At 39.6% G+C, this 19,123-nt stretch overlaps 1 protein-coding gene across 1 annotated transcript; it reads right to left on the reverse strand.

The window, feature by feature from the left end:
* Positions 1–1,493: 1,493 nt before the first annotated feature.
* On the reverse strand, positions 1,494–19,051 carry zbtb10 (zinc finger and BTB domain containing 10). Its single transcript, XM_052584937.1, has 4 exons — positions 17,941–19,051; positions 11,290–12,211; positions 5,757–5,932; positions 1,494–4,301 (listed from the first exon to the last, which is right to left on the reverse strand). The coding sequence occupies exons 1-4, from the start codon at positions 18,574–18,576 to the stop codon at positions 4,002–4,004; spliced, it is 2,034 nt and encodes a 677-aa protein (XP_052440897.1). The 5' UTR covers positions 18,577–19,051; the 3' UTR covers positions 1,494–4,001.
* Positions 19,052–19,123: the final 72 nt, after the last annotated feature.

Genomic DNA, 19,123 nt, shown 5'->3' on the forward strand with positions numbered 1-19,123 from the left:
CTGTCTGCCATCTAGTGGACAGGGATGGGACTGTATGAGGAATCAATCTGTCAGTCTGTCTTCAGCCTTCTGTCATCATCATTACAGAAAACAAAATGTAAACACGTAATGTAAAATCGAGGCATGTTACACCAAACAGTTTTGGCAAAATGTAGACAAAAAAAAAATATATATATATATATATATATATATATAAATAAATAAAATTCTGCAACTACCAATGTTCAAATTAACCTTTATCAATAAATTGAGGCTGCCTACAGGTAGTCTTATAATGTCTCAACAAATCTCTCTCTCTCTCTATGTGTGTGCGTGTGTGTTGCGAAGTTTTCGTAACAACTCTCACTCCACTGCAACTTTCTTTTTGGATTATACAGTTAACTAAATTATAGTTCACGAGTCCACTGGACTGTGAAATTGTATAAAAATATAACTTGAAAACCCTTAAGTTCTTTTTCTGTGCTTTAAATGTAAATAAACATATATATAAATATAAATATATAAATTAATTAATTGTCTGTGGCTAAAAAATTATTTTAACAAAGTACAATTTCGGGGAATGTCCACTAGATGGTGGTGCAGTGTGATACAGAAGTGATGACGGCATGAGGAGATGATGAAATATGAAATATAGAATCGCGTCAAAGAACTTATGGATCATTCTATAATTGCAGGTACATTTGGTGTCCGAAGGGTTTATTTTTCTCACCTTTTCCCCCCAAATGGTTATATTTTTATTTTAATATTTTGTTAATTATTGTTATGAATTCCTAGATGTTACTGTCGATTTTCTTATAAAAATATATGTCCATAAATCTTGCGTCAACTCTGTTACCATACAATATTTTGCCTTTAAATTGGTGGAATTATCTCCCACAACTTTGTTAGATACAGGAAACGATGACACTTTCCCTAGCTGATAAGATCTGAAGCACTGAAAAGTGTGTGCTCTCTTTGAAAATATTTTAATCTAAAAAGTTCTTATACCAGGAGATGTTTTGAAGAACGTCAACGCTGTTACCACAGTATCAAAAGGAAAACAAAACTGGGTTATTTACAGGTATTTAAATCTTAATTTTATTAGTGCCATACGCTCTTTGCGTTTATGCTAGCAAGTGGATTTTTTCCTTTGACAGCTTCCTCTATTTGACTGACATCACAGTTCAAAAGTAGAAAAGAGATGATGAACAGTAGTTATGTCATTTTGCACATGCTTGCACAAATCGTGAAACAAATAAGGAAGTAAATAAATCATTCTGCAGTATCTGGAATTACATTACTGTGAAAATCTTTAGCAAAGTTTGGTTCATGTACGTTTAGAGGAAGTGGAGATTTCATTGCCAAAGTGCAGGAAAAACACAAACCTATATAACATTACATACAAATAATGCTAATTCATGTCAATTCACTGTGCATATCCATGAAATGAGAGATCCCCCTCGAGCATGCTCAAAACTTCCTCGGATTAGTACAATAAGACAGTACAGCACAGAGAAATATCAAAGTTTTATTTTAAAATGTATAATAGAGGAACAGTAGTACAATTGAAAGAGGAGGAAAACAGTCATTTGAAGTCTTGAAAAAACATAAGAATAACCTGATTTGATTTGTGTTTGAGGTGAGCCCGTGGCCCCGTTTGCATCACTGTAAGAGAGTTGAAAAATACATCTTTGAAACAGCTTTTACAAAATACAGCTGAAAAAAACCTTCATCTGTAGTGTTTTTTTTCTTTCTTTTTTTGTCTGTTATGTCCATACACAGCATAAAGTCAAAGGAGTACATTAATGTGAGTTGAACAGATACACAGACAAAACAAGGAAAACAATAAACCGACATGATGGTGAACATGAAAGAGTGAAGTTTGGTGAGAATAGTGAAAGTCAGGCCGAGGTTTTAAAGCGGTTAACTGCAGCGACGTGCCATGATTTAAATCAACTAATTAAATATCTATATCCATATATATATATATTTTAAATCTTTCACGTTTATAATATCCCTCCCACAGTGATCTGAAGGTAAGCAATACAAACAGGATCTTCTATACAGCTTTTAAAATACACTTTCATCTTGAGTAAAGGGAAAGATAGACGATGTCTGTATCAGTATAGCACTTCAATTTATCCACTGCATATGAACAGAAACTCCTGCTCCTAGGAATTAACCCACAAACGATAGTTCTTAAAAAATGAAATATAAAAACACAATGGATGAACAAAAACAAAACAAAACCTCAAAGAGGTAGGACAAATAAATCAATATAAGCATCTAAGGGTAATGTGAATGATTGACTTTCGAATAAAAACATTTAAATCTGACGACGTACACAAGCAAGGATCTACACTAAATATTTACCTGGTTTTCTTATACATTAACAATTAAACAACGATTTTGGTAGGACAAATAAAAATTAACAGTCTTGATTGCATTCGAGTCAATACATATATATAGCATTAAATAATGTAATGTAAAAAAAAAAAAAGATCAGTATGGAATAAAACACAACAGTTTCAATTTATTTCCATCCAGACCGGCTTTGGGGAAATAAGAAATTATCAAACGCAGAACAGTAAGTGCCCGTCTATGTACTTCCATAGACCTTCCACTCTACATCAGCACAAGCAAAGTGTTTTTCACTCAGCAGACACACGACAGAGTCCAAATAAACCAAACCGAAATGATCGCAGATGTTACAGGGGGACTAAAACGATGTTTGGGAGTCTATTGCAAACCACCTCTTTCCATCTGCATTCTTAAAAAAACGGTACACAGGTCGTTCAAGTGATTCAAAGTAAGCTCAGTACCACTAACCAACTCAGGAGGGTCAAGAACATCAGGTCGTTCTATCTGTACAAGTACTGCCAGTAGTTTTGACAACAACAAATGGTTTGTGTGTGTATGTGCATTTCATAGAAAAGACGTTCAAAACAGAAAAGCATACCTGATAGGCTCCATAGCGCAACAGTGTAAAATACAAAGCTGATTAGTATAACTGAGTTGAGTAGGCTTTACGATTATTAACATCATATACAGCTTGTAGGTCCAGTATTTAAAAATAATAATAAAAATAAAAAAGCGTTACAGCACCAAACGTTTCCATCATTTGGCAAAATTCAAGCTTTAAGTGAATGACAAAATGCTTATAAAGTGTTACTGTGATGCTGTGATTCAAATAAAGCTAGCAATAATATATTCCCCTTATATATTTTTTTTTATACTTTCTCTGCTTTATGTTCTCTCAGCATTTTCAGTAGTTTTGTGTCCTGCGGAAAAATCTTGGTGTGCGTTCTGCTTGGCACGATCTAACAGCCCCATATAACTTAATCATAAATATGGCTGTGGTCAATTAGAGTCACAAAACAGATTTTTGGTTCCAAGATTTGTGCAGGGAAAAGGAAAATATATATATTTCGATATTTCATAAAATTTCATGACAACATTTACCTAGAAAGGTAATACACACGAAAAAAAGAGAAAAAATCTTCCTGTAAGCGGAATTTCTATAATGCTCCTTCTTTGTTGAGCTCCTCCTCCGAGCAATATACGATCAGGTCTGTCAGGAAGCGCAGTTATGATCTCAAAATAAGCAGACGTACGTTTTAAAAAAAAAAAAATCTAATTTCTATCATTTTCATAAGACTATAATATTTTTCTTCATAAATTAAATAATTAATATTTCTTTTAATATGATTGGCCTATTATAACTCAAAAACGCTGTACACCCTCACCCCCTACAAAAGAAAAAAAAAAACATCACAGAAAAACCTGATTTTGTTTTGTTATATATCATTATACCTCTTTCTCTGCCAGGCACACGGCCCAGACTCTGACACATAGAGCAATCTTTAAATATTGGAGTCCCTCTCTAACAAAGCTATAGATCTCTTTGACATAACTTCACGTGCAACAAAGAGGTTTGATAGCACTTTGGAATTGTTGATTGTTTCCCAGCTATTTTTTTTTCTTTGCATTTTGATTCGTTTCTCTAGCAGGTTATGTCTAAATTAGTCCTTCTCGGGGGTGGCACCCGCATCACCCTCGCAGTTGGATTGGTCAATCTCATTAGGCTCCTCCCCTTCCGCCTCCATGTCCTCGTCTCCCTCTCCGGCTTCGTCGAAGTCTTCGTCGCGGGCGAATTCCAGGTCCTGCATGCCCTCCAGACCCTCCTGCGTGCCTTGGTGCGAGTCTGCGCACTCCACGCACACGCCGTAGCGCCGAGAGCCGTGCCGTATGCCCACGCTGGCCGCCAACATGAAGATCTTCTTGCATACCATACACTTGTATTTCTTATCCTTTTTGTGAACCTGCAAAGTAATGTAATGGAGAGGGATATTAGTGAGCCAAGAAAGATAACATTAGTGAGTATTGCAATGATTGTGAATGAAATCAGCCTGTGGGTGAATACTGTAAAACCTGTCAGGAATGTCCATCATGTCACTCCAAAGTCAAAGGACTTAAATAAAGACATTATATTATGCAATTTTTAGGAACACAAACAGAATTAAGCATTTCCATTGGGGAATTGTCATTAGTGTAATGTAAATAAAATATGCATAAATAAAATAATATTTTATATTATATAATGTGTATTATATGCAATTAAGACATATATAAATGCATGTGTAAATACAAAAAGTAAATGAAAAAAGTCATATTACATAAAAACAAAAACTCTACAAATCCTTGATTGCATTTTGCATGTGTCAAGTAACTGGCAAAATACCGAAAATGGCGCTTTTCACTGTTATCATGTACATGAGAGGACCGTCTCAAACTCCATCTCTGCATATTGCTGTGAGTTTGCATTTATTATAACCTCTAAGATAACTGTTCATCATGATTAAAAAAAAAAAAAAAAAAAAAAAAAATTTAAACATTCACTCGGTTTACACTGTTTTGTCCGCATATTCAAGAAATTACATTGTCTGTAGCATTTCTTTTATAAAGAAATGGCCAAATATTAAAGACAAAGTGGAGATTTGAATTAAATGTTGTTTAGTCAATATCAAACAAGGATTAGATCGCGCTAAAGTGTAAAAACAACTGTCAGTCCGTTGGTGCCCTCTGCAGGCATTTGTTATAATGCGTAAAGTAGGTTAGCTTATAAAACATTATTTGTTTTAACAGTTTAAATTTTTTCAATAAAACCATATAATTACTTGGTTTTAATACTTTATTTTAACTAGTTAATATAGTGTCATTGCTATTATATATGTATTTTAGTAATCTTAAAAGCTATTTTTCGCTTCGGTCTATAATCAACTGATTACAGTACTTGAATATCAAAATCGTTAGTGACAGCCTTATAACAAAGATATTTAAAATGTATGTAATATAAAACAACAGAAAATATTAATATTAATATATTTCAAATATATATATACACATATATATATATATATATATATATATATATATATATATATATATATATACACATTTATAAGTGTAATTTCATATAATTATAATTCATTATTATTAAGTTTTAATGAAATTGTATACTTTATAAACGATATGTATGCAAATTTCTTAAAAAAAAAAAGGCAAAAAAAGGTCAAGCTTAGAAAGCTTCAAAATAAAAACATCTAAATTAATTCATTTTTGGGGGGTAAATATGAAGGAAAATATGCTCAACGGTCATGAAAGTTGTCCCATTGTAGAAGAATGTAGTGGTTTAAAAATATGCTTGAAAAAATGAATCTATAGATGTTAGGGTGAAATGTTTTGAAACACTATAGACACTTGTGCTTCTGTCTTACCAGGGAATGTCTCTTGACGTGTTCTCGGCGAGTGAACAGCTTCCCGCAGATGTCGCAGCTGAAGGAGCGCACGCCCGAGTGGATGATCAGGTGTCTCTTTAGTGTTCGCCGGTGCTTGGCTATGTAGTTACAGTGGGGACACTTCAGCTTATTGAGGGCGTTATCAGGCGCTTCGCCTAGGAGAAACCACACAAACAAACAGATTCTCAGCACTTTCCACACCAGTTCCTGAGATATAAACAATTCAGCATGAGATCTGTCAAGCCAGCAGATGCAGTTCATCTTGTCAGAGGCAGAATACTCTCAATTGGCGTTATCAACTCTATTAGTCAGTTTGGTGACACGTGACATACAAAAAGTGGCCTTGTGTGGCTAAGGCGAAGAAAATTTGTGTGTACAAGCGCCTGTATGTACCCTCAGTGTCACCCTCACATAAAAAAAAAAAAAAAAATGCTGTGAAAATGTGCTAGTTGCTATGGAAACCACATGCCAGAAGCCATAACTATATTAGTCTAATGTGATTTTCTACTGATAAACAGGCTGTATAAAACCCAGGAACTCTTTCCTTCCTTCTAGCCACCATTCCTCTCCACAAAGATACATCCAGAAACAGTTGTTTATCTGGGAGAAACTACTGTATACATAGTGTGTATAAATTGCAATCTCTGCTTTTTGCTTCTGAAAGGATTCGACCCAACACTCAAGCTCTCTTGGGAGCAGTATCTTGAGACAATTAGACCGGAGCTGCCTGTACTACAGCATGTGGGATTGGGGGGTGGGCTCTAGCTTTGTTTGAGCCAAAATGGGCAAAACAAAGGGTCGTCAAGCAGGTTTCCAAAGGGGTGACGAGAGCCAGATCACCTGGGAATTCAATCCAGGCTCTAAGCACCACCTTGCGGGCTAAAGAAGCCCCGACAGCAGCTGTGCCATTCGTCTGAGTCTAAAGGCTTGAAATTACAGTTTAATCTGTTACTAAAGTATAAAGTGAGTGAAGTGACATTCAGCCAAGTATGGTGACCCATACTCAGAATTTGTGCTCTGCATTTAACCCATCCGAAATGCACACACACAGAGCAGTGAGCACACACACACACACACACACTGTGAGCACACACCCGGAGCAGTGGGCAGCCATTTATGCTGCGGCGCCCGGGGAGCAGTTGGGGGTTCGATGCCTTGCTCAAGGGCACCTAAGTCGTGGTATTGAAGGTGGAGAGAGAACTGTACATGCAGTCCCCCCACCCACAATTCCGTCCGGCCCGAGACTAGAACCCACAACCCTTCGATTGGGAGTCCAACCCTCTAACCATTAGGCCACAACTTCCCCTACGGGCTTGTTGGTTCTTAAAATGGTTAACGGTTAACTTGGATTCTCATTCGCCAGGCCTGAGTCATAAGACTGTGCTAATTTGGCAAGACTCTTCTCGCTGGGAAACTCGCAGTAGGCTGGACAAGACTTGCTAGGCCAGATCTGAGAGATTGGTGGTAAGTGGGCTCAATGTTTTAACCGACCCCACCCTGTAAGTGCTACGAATGACCTCAACCCCCTAAGAAAACAGGCCTGAAATATAATCAATTACACAGGTACATAAATGCTTATAGCTAGTAGCTACACATCGTTGGTGTCCAAAAAGTGACTAAATGCAGGCATGAGCACTAACTAAATAACTACACTTGAAGAAAACAATCCCTCCCTCGGAGTACTGACGTTTGCAACACACTGGTGAGGTATTCAATAATGTTGCTGTGTTTTCCAGCCTTAAAGGGATAATTCACCCAAAAATGAAAAATCTGCAATTAACCCTCTGGAGTCGATTAACACGTATACATGTTTTGAGGCATTTTCTCCTGATAGCCCCCGAAAAGAACTTAAATTACAATTAACTTACTTTCTGACTGAAAGGCTCATTATGCAGTTCATTATGCGGGCTCCAGAGCCGTGTGAGGGATGTTTTATTATAGATTCACGCACTTTATTTCATGTCTTCTGAACTGTTGACAACAAACACCCGCTTACCCCCATTGAAAGGCTTGGAAGAGCAAGGACCATTTTTAATATAACTCTGATTGGATTATTCTGAAAGAGGAAAGTCACACACACCTAGGATGCTTCGAGGGCGAGTAGAAGATGGACAAATTTTCATTCTGGGGTGAACTAATCCTTTAAACGTGGTATTTCAGTTGCGGTCTATGCAGGGTCAGAAAGCTCTCAGATTTCAACAAAAATATATATTTTTTTAATAAGTTTGTGTTCTGAAGATGAACGATCGTCGGGTTTGGGAATGACATGATGGTGAGTAATTAACTGCAGAGTTAAAATTTTTGGGTGAACTATCCCATTAAAGTAATATAGATATCGATTTTAGTGTGAACAGGCCTTTACTGCTCTCATACATCAGAGATGAATCCTTGATAATCTCACACGTGTGCGTCTATTTGTAAAGATCATGACTTTGCGTAAGGCAGCAACTGTAAATGTATGTGTGTGTGTATGGGTGTGTGGAGGAGATATGATGTGTAAATATATGGGAGAAGCCCTAACAGCAGATCATCTTACACACTGTGGATTAGCAGGCAGGCAGGCCAAAGCCGTCAGATCCCTTTGTAAGTACCTCTGCAGTGGGTCCACTCTGCCTGGGTCAATATTTGGAATGGCAGAGATAGTTGGGCTGCATTAGCAGGATTAGGGCGGACGGCCCCTGGCAGCGCTGCACCTCGGAAGAGGGAATCGGGGGTAGTGTGTGTGTGTCACTGCTGAAAATCAACAATTCAACGGTCTTGTTTGGAAAGAACTCAAACATTTACAGTGACGGATCCTGCTGCATGATGTGTGAGACAGAACAGACAGAACGCATCCAAGTGCAACAAAGTCTTATCGAAAAGTAATCTGTCTGTTCACACCAAAAGTGAAAATGATACATGACGTGACACCAGTGTTGTTATTGTTAATTAAAACTATTATTATTAGTTGAAATAAATATCAAATGTGTATTAAAATATAAATATTAGACAAATTTAAAATTTTATTAAAAATGTATTAAATTTTATTAAAATGTAATTCAACATTTCTAATTAAAATTTAGAAATGCTTCCTTGGCAACTTACTGAAATATATCTTAAGTACTAAAAATACATTTAAAATTATTAAAACTGAAAGATATAGAAGAAATAAAAAAAGACCAATATGGACTTTTGGGGTACAAAGGTGTACAATTTGAAATGGTACCACCCCAGTGACAGCTTCTGTAAATTAATTTTCTTGAGAGTGTGCAAAAAGAAAAGCCAATTCTAATTATTAATAAATGCTATAAATTAGTATAGAAGAAATACTAATATAACAATGTTACTGCAGCTAATTAAAACATATCTAGATATATACACAGCAAAACAATGAAATTGTGAACAATGAAAATGAAATTTAAACAGAGGGCAGAGCTACCCATGATTCTTATAATATAATTATTATAAATGTAAAATGTTTATACACTACGACTGCTTAAAATTTTTTATTACATATTACAAATTATTTCAAAAGTTGAAATTAATAGTTTATTATTGAAATACATTACTTATTATTATTTTTTATTTTTTTTAAGTAATCATGCTATATTTACGTAATAAACTTACAGGGTTTAAGCAATAAGCAACATTCCCTTTCACGAAAAAAAGCCCAATGTGTGAAAAAGGAAGTGGGTAGTCAACATGGACGCAAGTACACAGACGAGTACGCAAGCATATGCAGGCATGTGCAGGCAAACACAGTGACACACTCTTGCCTTGCAGGTGTGAGCCGTCAGTTCGGCACATTTAAGTGCCCTCAGGAATATAAGCTAAGTGCATTTGAGGGCGTTTAGGAAGCCTGAGGGTAGAACGTTTCCCCCGCTTTACTTCATTATCCTGCATTAGATGAGTCGATGATGGCGAGAGAAAGCCTCTTCTCAGAACTGCGTCACTTAAGACATGATACTATACCACGCGCCGCTCTTCTTAATGGGGCAGAGTTTGAAGCATGACAGCTCGGCAGGCTACAGATTACGCAGGTTTTTGTGGTATGAGGCGAAGGGAGGGCAGACTTTCTTAATAAGGGCAGAAGAAAACGGACTGGCCACTCGAATAAAAAAAAGAGAAGATGGTCTTGCGGTCTTGAGCTGCACATGGCCTGAGGACAAGCAATCATGATGCGAGACCATGGCTGGCCGACTGCCACAGCTGAAGGTTTAGACGTGCATGCATGTGCATGTGGGCGAGAACGTGCTTTCTCATTATTATTTAGTATTTAGCACATTCCCTGCTTGAAAATAAATATGTAACAACATATCAGCTAACGTTTTGTACATCAGCTGAGTGGAATACATTTTAGAATGACCAGCTACAGTGTGCAAGCTGTGAACTCTGTTAAATTGGCTGAGAATGTCATTTCATCTTGAGCGTACGGAAAAGATATAATGCAGAAAAAGAAAAGTAAGATGGGAATATGGATTGATCGTGAAAAGTGACATCTGTGATAAAAGATTGGTTCATACATGTTAAGAAATATTATATTTGTCTTCATTATCTTGCACAGTGAAACTGAACATTAATTATCAACGTTCATTTTGATTCTAATGTTGACCTGTTGGGTTGTCAATATGTCTTTCAAATAACATCAAATCAACAATAAAATCGGACTTGATCTATATCATAAATATTGTTTTTTTTTTAAAGCTCAAATAATGTTAAAAACTTAATACATTTCAGGTCATATGTTTCAGTATACTGTATATGCAGGATTTGATCAGGTCATCTAGAGAATTACTGTAAACGGCGTGCTGCTTTTAATTCAGTCTACAACATGTTAGACATTACATAACCACATTCAAATGTAAACAACCTAAGATCTAATCGCCTTCCCAAATATGAGCCGTTTTTCTAATAAACTTGAATGAACTTTACAGTTGAATATAAACCATTTGCATGCTGAAAATTTGCTAAGTATGTTCTCAGCATATCAAATTCTCAAACAGTGTTAGTAGTACGATAACTTGGGTGTGTCTTCACTGTGTGTGTGTGTGTTCACTACTGTGTCTGTGCACTTGGATGGGTTAAATGCAGAACAAATTCCGAGTATGGGCCACCATACTTGGCCACACGTCACATCCTTTACTTCCCTTTCCTTCCTCAAGGCAGTGTATTCTGCCTCTAACAAACACTGATTATACTACTACCAAAGCCTTTGTGTGAGTGAGAGAGAGAGAGAGAGAGAGAGAGGTGTCAAAGACACCACTGTCATACAAGACAAACCCTAATGACAGAACTGAAGTATGCTGACGAGTCTACATAATAGGGCGGCAACATTATTCAAATAACCAAACTCCCACGGCCTGAAAGAGCTCAATAGACACTTCCAGCACACAAGGAAATGAAAGCATTTTTTTTTTATTTTAAACTTGCTGGGTGTGTTTTTAATGACACATAATTTGGTTATGACTGATGATTTGTATTGTACTCCATTATGGCGCCTGAACAGAAGAGAAAGGCATGATGGGTAACATACCGGCATTCTCTGAGAGGTAAGAGAAGTCCTCTCTGGTGTAGGAGGCAGACGGTTGGATGAACATGCCCTCGTCAAAACCCTCTTCCGGCTCAGGTGGGATGTTGTAGACGAAGCGCTTGGCGGCCTGTTTTTTCCGCCTTCCGCTGCCCGGCTCTGGATGCGCCTCTCTCTTGACGGCGACCCCAGTGCCAGGATGCGGCTCGTTCCAGACGAACACCTGCCCCGGACCCTGTGGCTCCATCTCTGTAGACTCTGACGAGTTCTCTCCACCCCAACCAGAGCTTCCCAAAGCGCAGCCTTCTCCACCGGACACCTCTATATCACTGGGTTCATCCTTCACTTGCCCGCTGGCCTTGATGGACAGCTTGGACAGGATGCTGGTGGCCCAGAAGTTGCTGGGCTTCTTGTCGGCACTCTGGCAGTCTTTGGCCACCGTCCGCCGCTTGTTGTAGTCGACCACCACAGAATCAGGGGCTTCCTGCTTGATGCTGATGTTGAGGGCGTCTTTGATGAAGGCTCGACAGGACTGGACCACCTCGGTCATCTGGAGGTAACTCGCCACGGACATCACCTCGATGGCATTCTGGCTGGTGAGCAAGAGGTTGCCGGAGTACAGGAAGTCCAGGATGACGGAGAAGCCCTGCACGGCGGCCACGTCCAAGTGCGTGATGGTAGTTTGGTCACAGTTCTCGCTCTTCGTCAGGCAGTAGAGGGTCTTGAAGTAGCGGCTCCCAGCAACCAGGATGTTCTTGTGCGCCTTGAACACCTGGTCGCCCACCACGATGTTGACGTCGCAGAGGATGCCGCTCTTGCGCTGCTTGTCCAGCTCCTGCAGCAGCTGGTAGCAGTACGAGTTCTCATTGGGCTTGTTTCTATAGTCCTCCACCTCCGGGCTCTCCGCGTCCTCTGGCCTTTCCATTTCCTAGTGGAGTGACAACAAACAAAAATGACAACCAGCATCAGTCTACAGTGTAAACATAAGGTGAAGGGCAGGTGTACGGTGACAACTTTGACTAGAGAACTGGTTGAACAGGCTCAAAAGCTGCAGTACTGTGGGAACTATAACAGCGGTAAACCCCCTGCTCACAGGATGCAATCTCCGCGCCCTTGTTAATGCTCTTTAAGATGAGAAATATTTAGCCATTATCCCATCCCACCATCAGTCTCCATCATCTGCTCTCACAATTAAGAGACACAGAGAGAGAGAGAGAGAGAGAGACAGCTGGTACCTACAAATGGTAGTGAATCTACAGACTATATTTCTGGATTGCAAAGCAGATCTCCTAATCCATGCAGAAATTTATACCACCCTACATTTTTCCCCCTCCTACCACACAGCTGGGTTTTTTGCTGGAGTAATTCAGATTAAATCTATTTCTCAGGGCGGAGGCCTTCCCAGCCCCCCTCCTCCACACTGCTGGGCTCGTCCTGGTAGATGGGGTTATTACTGTAGCCTGATCCAGCCACAGCAGGCCCAACCAGTAGTCAGAGAGCAAGAGAGAGAGAGAGAGAGAGAGCGCAGCCCCATTTCTTCACACAATGCCAGTCCTTTCCTCCAGGCTCATTGTTCACTATTGCTGCTTTAGTGCTACACTGAAGCTTTGTGAAGAAAGCACTTACAATTCCCTAACACACTTACTGGTGAAGGTTGCAAAAGACTTAGAAAAACACAGCTGGAATTACAAAACCAGAGCTGGAATAAAATCCTGTCATCTTTTACTCACTCTCATGTTGTTTAAAACCAACTCATTTGAATACACACACACACACACAAAGATATTCTGAAAAGATGTTCATGCTGCTCTTTGCAATATAATGATGTGCCGGACAAGTAAGATTTTTCATGTGTTTAAAAGACGTCTCTTTTAAAAAATACAGTAACAACAGTAATACTGTTAATATAATAAATTATTTTAAAATGTTATTAATTCCTGTAATGCAAAGCTGAATTTCCAGCATCATTGCGGTCTTCAGGATCACATGATCCTTCAGAAATCATCATAATATGTGGATTTGCTGCTCAATAAACATTTCTTATTATTACCAATGTTGACAACAGCCTCTGTGCAGTTTAATATATTTGTGGGAACTGTGACATTTTTTCATGATTATTAAACTATTTGAAAAAAAAAGTAAGCCTATTTGAAATAGATATCGTTTGTAACATTATAAATGTCCTCACTGTCACTTTTGATCAATTTAATGTGTTCTTACTGAATAAAAGTATTAATTTTTGGTTACTAAATATCTTATTGAACCCACACCTCTAAATGATAGTTTATAGTGACCAGGAACTGTCCTGTTGCTAAAATGACACCTTAAAAGTAGTCCATATGATTTGCAGGCTATTCAATGGCTTCAGGAAACGACTACAAGTTAAAGCTTGCAGGTCTAATTTTTTTTTGTGTGTAAACTCTGTGACTCGGTTGCACTTTCATAACATTTCCCTGTTTAAGCATCCTGACCAGCAACACTGATTCAACAGATGGTACGAGTTTAGTATAGGACCTGTTCGGGATCTGTTTGACAAACAATGGCAGACGTGGGCGTGTTTGAGAAACCTGTTTGAAAACCACTTTTTTGTGTATTTCTTAGATTAAAGAGACATGACAAGCATAAATGAGAGCTGTAGTAAAAAGAGCAATTCTCAATTCTTCAAAATCTCCTATTGGGTAACACTGACACATGGAATGGCATGACGGTGCAAAGAATTTTCTTTTTTGTAAACTACTTTAAAGAAAATAAAATGTAGTTTAAATGGCAGCAGTGTTGAGTTCAGACTGATCTAGCGAAGAGAAGGCTTGAAGGAGGAGGACGAGTTGGAGAAACGGGTGTTAGATGAGATTGAACGTCCGTTTGTGGTGTCACAATGTCCCCACTATTGTTCGCCTCGGTCTATCCAGAGAGAGCCTGATTGTGGGCCAAGTCAAGCTACGGAGAGAGGACAGATGAGGTGGCAGTCGTCAGTCGAAAGCGGGTGTCAGGACATGCTAGCCCAGACTTAACCTCTTTTTCTTTCTCTGTCGTTCTCTCATGTACACTCACACACACAATTCATTCTTTCTCCAGATGTGCCACGTGTATACGTATGCAAGAGAACAGATGTTTTTCGAAGATTCCCCCCATTAAACCGTGTCAAAATGAGTCTGTGGTGACACTTTGACATTTGGCATAGTCTTTTTGTTAATTGAATGTTTGTTATTGTTACTGTCTACAGTTGTGCTGCTAGGTCATTTGTGCCCTCTTTTTGTAAGCCATCTGGTCTGTGTAAACTGTACAACCAAACAACGAAAGGAAAAGACATTACTTTTACAATATCTATAAATGCCAAAATTATGATGTCATACGGTTGATGCTAATTGTGTTTCTCAGACATTTTTTTACTCATACAGGCTGACATGTTTGGATTTCATTTACACTACAGTTGTAAGGTTGTGGATTAGTAAGATTAAAAAGAATTGAAGAGGGCCTACTTTTATTTAGAAGGAATGGATTAAATTCTTTAAAAGTGTCAGAAAGAACAATTTAGAATGTTTCAAAAGATTAACATTTCAAATAAATTCAGTTCTTTTAAAAAAAAATTATTCACCAAAGCATCTTAAAAAAATAAAAAAAAAGGTGTAGCACGGTTTTCAGAAAAGTGTCAAGCAGCACAACTGTTTTCAACAATAACGGTTGATAATAAAAATGTAAATGTAAATGCTCCCCGAGCTGTAAATCAGCATATTCGAATGCTTTCTAAAGGATCATGTGACACTGAAGATAAGAGTAATGGCTGCTGAATATTTCCATCATAAGAAAAAAATACATTTAAATATAAGAAACATACTGTTTTACTGTACTTCTAATATTTCTAAAAAACATTTTGAAAAATTTACCGATCCAAACCTTTTAAACGTAGTGTATGTAGGAGACAAAAAAAAGTATCGTTCAGAATTTGACACATCAAAGAAAATAGGAAACGGTGTGTTTTCGGATTAAAACGTGTTGCACATGAAACTTGCTGTGGTTTCCCTCTCTGGTTTCCCACCCCAGACTTTCATTTTGATGCTAAACGGGAACATTATACAACCACCACCAATACCGCTGCCCTTCTCCTGCGCTGCAGTTGAACACACAGTTGCCTAAAGCTCTTCAGGCGATAAGTTGCCAACACCCATTATTCTATTGTACACTTCCAACATGTTCCATTCACCATAAACCAACAATAGCTCCCCAAAATTAAACACATAGCCTTCAGCAAAAGAGAGCCGTGCCTTTGTCACCTTCCAGGACCACGGTGAGAATACACTACACAAGTACCATGTTAGGGGGACACTGTGCCTCAGACAACAAGGACAGTGGTTTTGTTTTCATTGCACATAGTCTTCCTGAGCTATCCCAGCCCCGCAGGCCAGCGCCTGGTCCCCTCATCCAGATGCATGAACAATGCAGCAGTGTGCTTGACCCAAGGTGTGGGAGGGGAATGCCAGGATCTGAGCCTCCCAACAAAGAGCAGGGCTCATCGATACAAAATTCCAGGGAATTCTCCCCCACCAGCACCAACAACACAACAGCCCCCCCCCCCCCCAATACACACATATCTCACAGCAGCAGACAGTACAGGGGTGAAGACCCTCGTCTTCAGCGCGGCTCACTAATAACAGCAACAGAGGGCAAATACTTTGAGGGCGAAGTCTAGTCTGGAGAGTGAGGCGACACAGATACCCTTCTTTAGGGGGAATTCAATTAGAGTAGTTCAATATAGACCAGTGAAGAAATTTAGCAAATTATAACGGACAGTTGCTGCACCAAAAAACATAATAGATCACAATTATGAAATTGGCTATTGGAGGATGTGGCCTATCAGAACAGCCATTCTTTACTCAGAAAGCAGCCGTCCTAATGTTTCACCCAATTAGCCTTCTTTAAGACAGATACTATTCTTCCGCAGTCTCGTGATCTCCATGTGCATTACTCTTATTGCTGAGATGTCAATAATAAAATCACTCTTAAAAAGAATTATATTTATTGGCATCAATGATTGCATCAATAACATAACATCCACATTATTTTTTGTTCAAACATTTTAATAATCTAAAGAACCTTCTTCCATTATGGAGAACCATTTCAGCATTGGAAAGGTTTCATGGATATTAAAGGATCTTCATGGAACCATCGATGCCAGTAAGGAACCTAAACTGCATGGAACCAACATGTTCTTTATAGTTGGAAAAGCTCATATTCAAATATTCTTTAAAATATGAAAAATTGATTTTTCATAACTAAGAGTTTTTTGGGGAATCCCAAAATAGTTCCTCTATATGGCATCACTGTGAAAACTGCCCTTTTCACAGGAACCTTTTTTTTTTTTTTTGAGAGTGTATTAAAACACAAATAATATATTATATATGGAAAATGCACATTTACTCTACATATTACACATCATACAGTTATACAAAAAAAAACTAAGTATTATAAAAACTGTTGATTTTGACAGGAAAGTGATTGAACAGAAAAGCGTAACCGATCTTCTGTAGCGTCTTAACCCCGCTGTTGCTAGGGAGGCGCTGGTAATCTCTCCTCTTTTCCTTCCTAATTAGTGAGGGGTATAAATTGAGTTAGTGGAACACTTTGTGTCACCCCGATTAGACTGGACACTATCATACCACACAATCCTAAGGGATTTTACTGGCAAACCAGTAACACAGCATCTTCTGGACAGCAACAGATAGGATTTAAAACATAAATCAATCATTTTGTGGCTTGACAATGGACAGGGAATCAAAAGCATTAAAAAAAAAAAAAAAATCAATAACTATTTATCTTAAGTGACATGTCTTTGCATTATACGTTTCCTTTGGATACAGAATACAGAAGTATCAAATATAAATTACATTTCACTATTACAGTGCATTATCTCACAAAAATGTTTCTCAGCTGCTGATATGATTTATTCAAACCTAATCTTATTCTGCTCATTCTGCACATATCAGGCATTGCTGTCATTACAAGCGACATAATTCACTCTGACCTAGTGTAGCAAGTCACACACACTATCTCTGGATCTTGGGGAGTCACCTAACACAATGCCTCTAATTTAGGTGCCCTAAAAGGGGAGGGTGAGATGTGCCAGAGGTCAGTTTTTATAGCGAGGGGGGTTGGGAAGGGGTGTGGCTCCCCAAAGGTAGCAGGGTCAAACCCCTTGCCATTGTGTGACCTCTGTAGCAATCAGGTTAGTAACCATGAAAACCAGGGCTGATAATTACAGTGCAGTGCAGGAAACGAGGACACACATTTTCAGACACGGTTTCACTTGATGATATTTTTGGTTTGTGTAATAATAAATATCTGATTACAAATCATGAAAATAAAGAATTATTATAATATAAAACGAGACTATAATCAGCGATTTTACGCTTAAATCACCTAAGATGAGGGTGTTTTAGCTCAGCTCACCGACTGACAGCGCTGATCCAGTTAGCTCACATATGCTAAGTCTATACCTGAGACCTATTAGCTCGCTAAACGGCTTTAAAAACAGCATTCCCGCTACTAAATAGACGGGAAAACTTCGACATTTGTTAAAAACACACCGAAAAGCACTGTCCCGGTCGGCTCCGTCGCGTATCCGAGTGTCCCCGTCCCCGTTAAACCGCGGTGTGGACGTACCTGTCTGGTCGGGTCATTCCTGCCGTGCTCCGAGGACAGGTGATGTCTCAGCAGCAAGGCCCGCTTGTAATTCCGGCTGCCTTTCACCAGCTCGTCGCTGTTGTTGGTGGCGATGTTATGGCACCAGGAGCAAGACATCAGTCCTGTTTCCTGGCTGAACTTGAGCCAGGGAAACTCCTGCAGCCAGGAGGCTTGGAAGAGCGAGTGTTTCTGGAGCAGCAGCGTCTGAGGTCTCATCTCCAGTAGCGGCTTTCTGGCGGCCGCTTCCTCCACTTCTCCCGCGCTACAGTCCTCCCGGTTCACGCCGTTGCCAGTCGCCAACTTACAGCCCTCGGTTTTCACCATTAAAGCGCCTCTGTCATGATCGTTCCCCGCTGTCCAACTGCCCCCTTCCGGGTCCTCGTCCTCCTCCGGCTCCGTGCTGTCGCTCACGGACCCCGCGCCCTCGACTTTCCCCAGCGACGGTCCTTTCGCCCCCAAGTCCCTGTCGTCCTCTTGATCCGGTCTGTTCCCGTTCAGATGTCGGTCTTGACAGGCCGGGGCCTCACAGCTGTGTCCTCCGACGGCGCTGGCACCGGTGACGGCTGATCCGCCTCCTCGGAACGCCAGCGACCTGCGGTTTCGCTCTCCGGACATTTTCTTCAAATAAATAACAATCTACACTTTCTCAACAAAACAAAACAAAAAATCCGATCGCGGCTCTCTTAAATAAAGTATTCCGCATGAAACGAGCCGTTTTTCCGCGCTCTGGCCTCCTGGTGAGAGTATGTAGGTTATGCGGAAATAAATAGGGGTTTTAAAGGCATAATGAATTTGAGGGTTCTGTCTGCGTCCGCGCAGGCCCCGCAGAGGTCGAATGGCAACGACTTCCCCCACAATGCATCTCGGTCCGAGGGAGGGTGAGGAGGGGGGGCTCTTGTTAAAGGAAGATGGGGGTGACGGCGAACAGCCAGGGGTCTTTTGTGTCGATTACTGCACCCATTTTCCGCATGCTTTTTCTTCTATAGAAGTACACGTCTCGAGCCAGTAAGTCCTTGTATCCCTTTCACGCCTCCCCTGCGCGTGACATTACAGACGTCGCTCCATGTTTGTCGCGCGAGTCGTGATGCTCAGGACAGGTGGGTTCGTCGCAGTTAATAAGAAGAAGAGCACCTGCATAGGTGTATTTCACAGGTGGTGGCTT

The sequence above is a fragment of the Carassius gibelio genome, chromosome B19 (genome assembly GCF_023724105.1).
Source record: "Carassius gibelio isolate Cgi1373 ecotype wild population from Czech Republic chromosome B19, carGib1.2-hapl.c, whole genome shotgun sequence".
NCBI lineage: Eukaryota > Metazoa > Chordata > Actinopteri > Cypriniformes > Cyprinidae > Carassius > Carassius gibelio.

Bases quoted from the DNA above. Each gene is read 5' to 3' on its own strand.
- zbtb10 (XM_052584937.1), bottom strand. From the start codon at position 18,576: ATGTCCGGAGAGCGAAACCGCAGGTCGCTGGCGTTCCGAGGAGGCGGA. The intron at 12,212-17,940 runs GTACGTCCACAC...TCACTCCACTAG, and splicing joins GGAATGACCCGACCAGACAG to GAAATGGAAAGGCCAGAGGA. The intron at 4,302-5,756 runs GTAAGACAGAAG...ATTACTTTGCAG, and splicing joins ACGTCAAGAGACATTCCCTG to GTTCACAAAAAGGATAAGAA.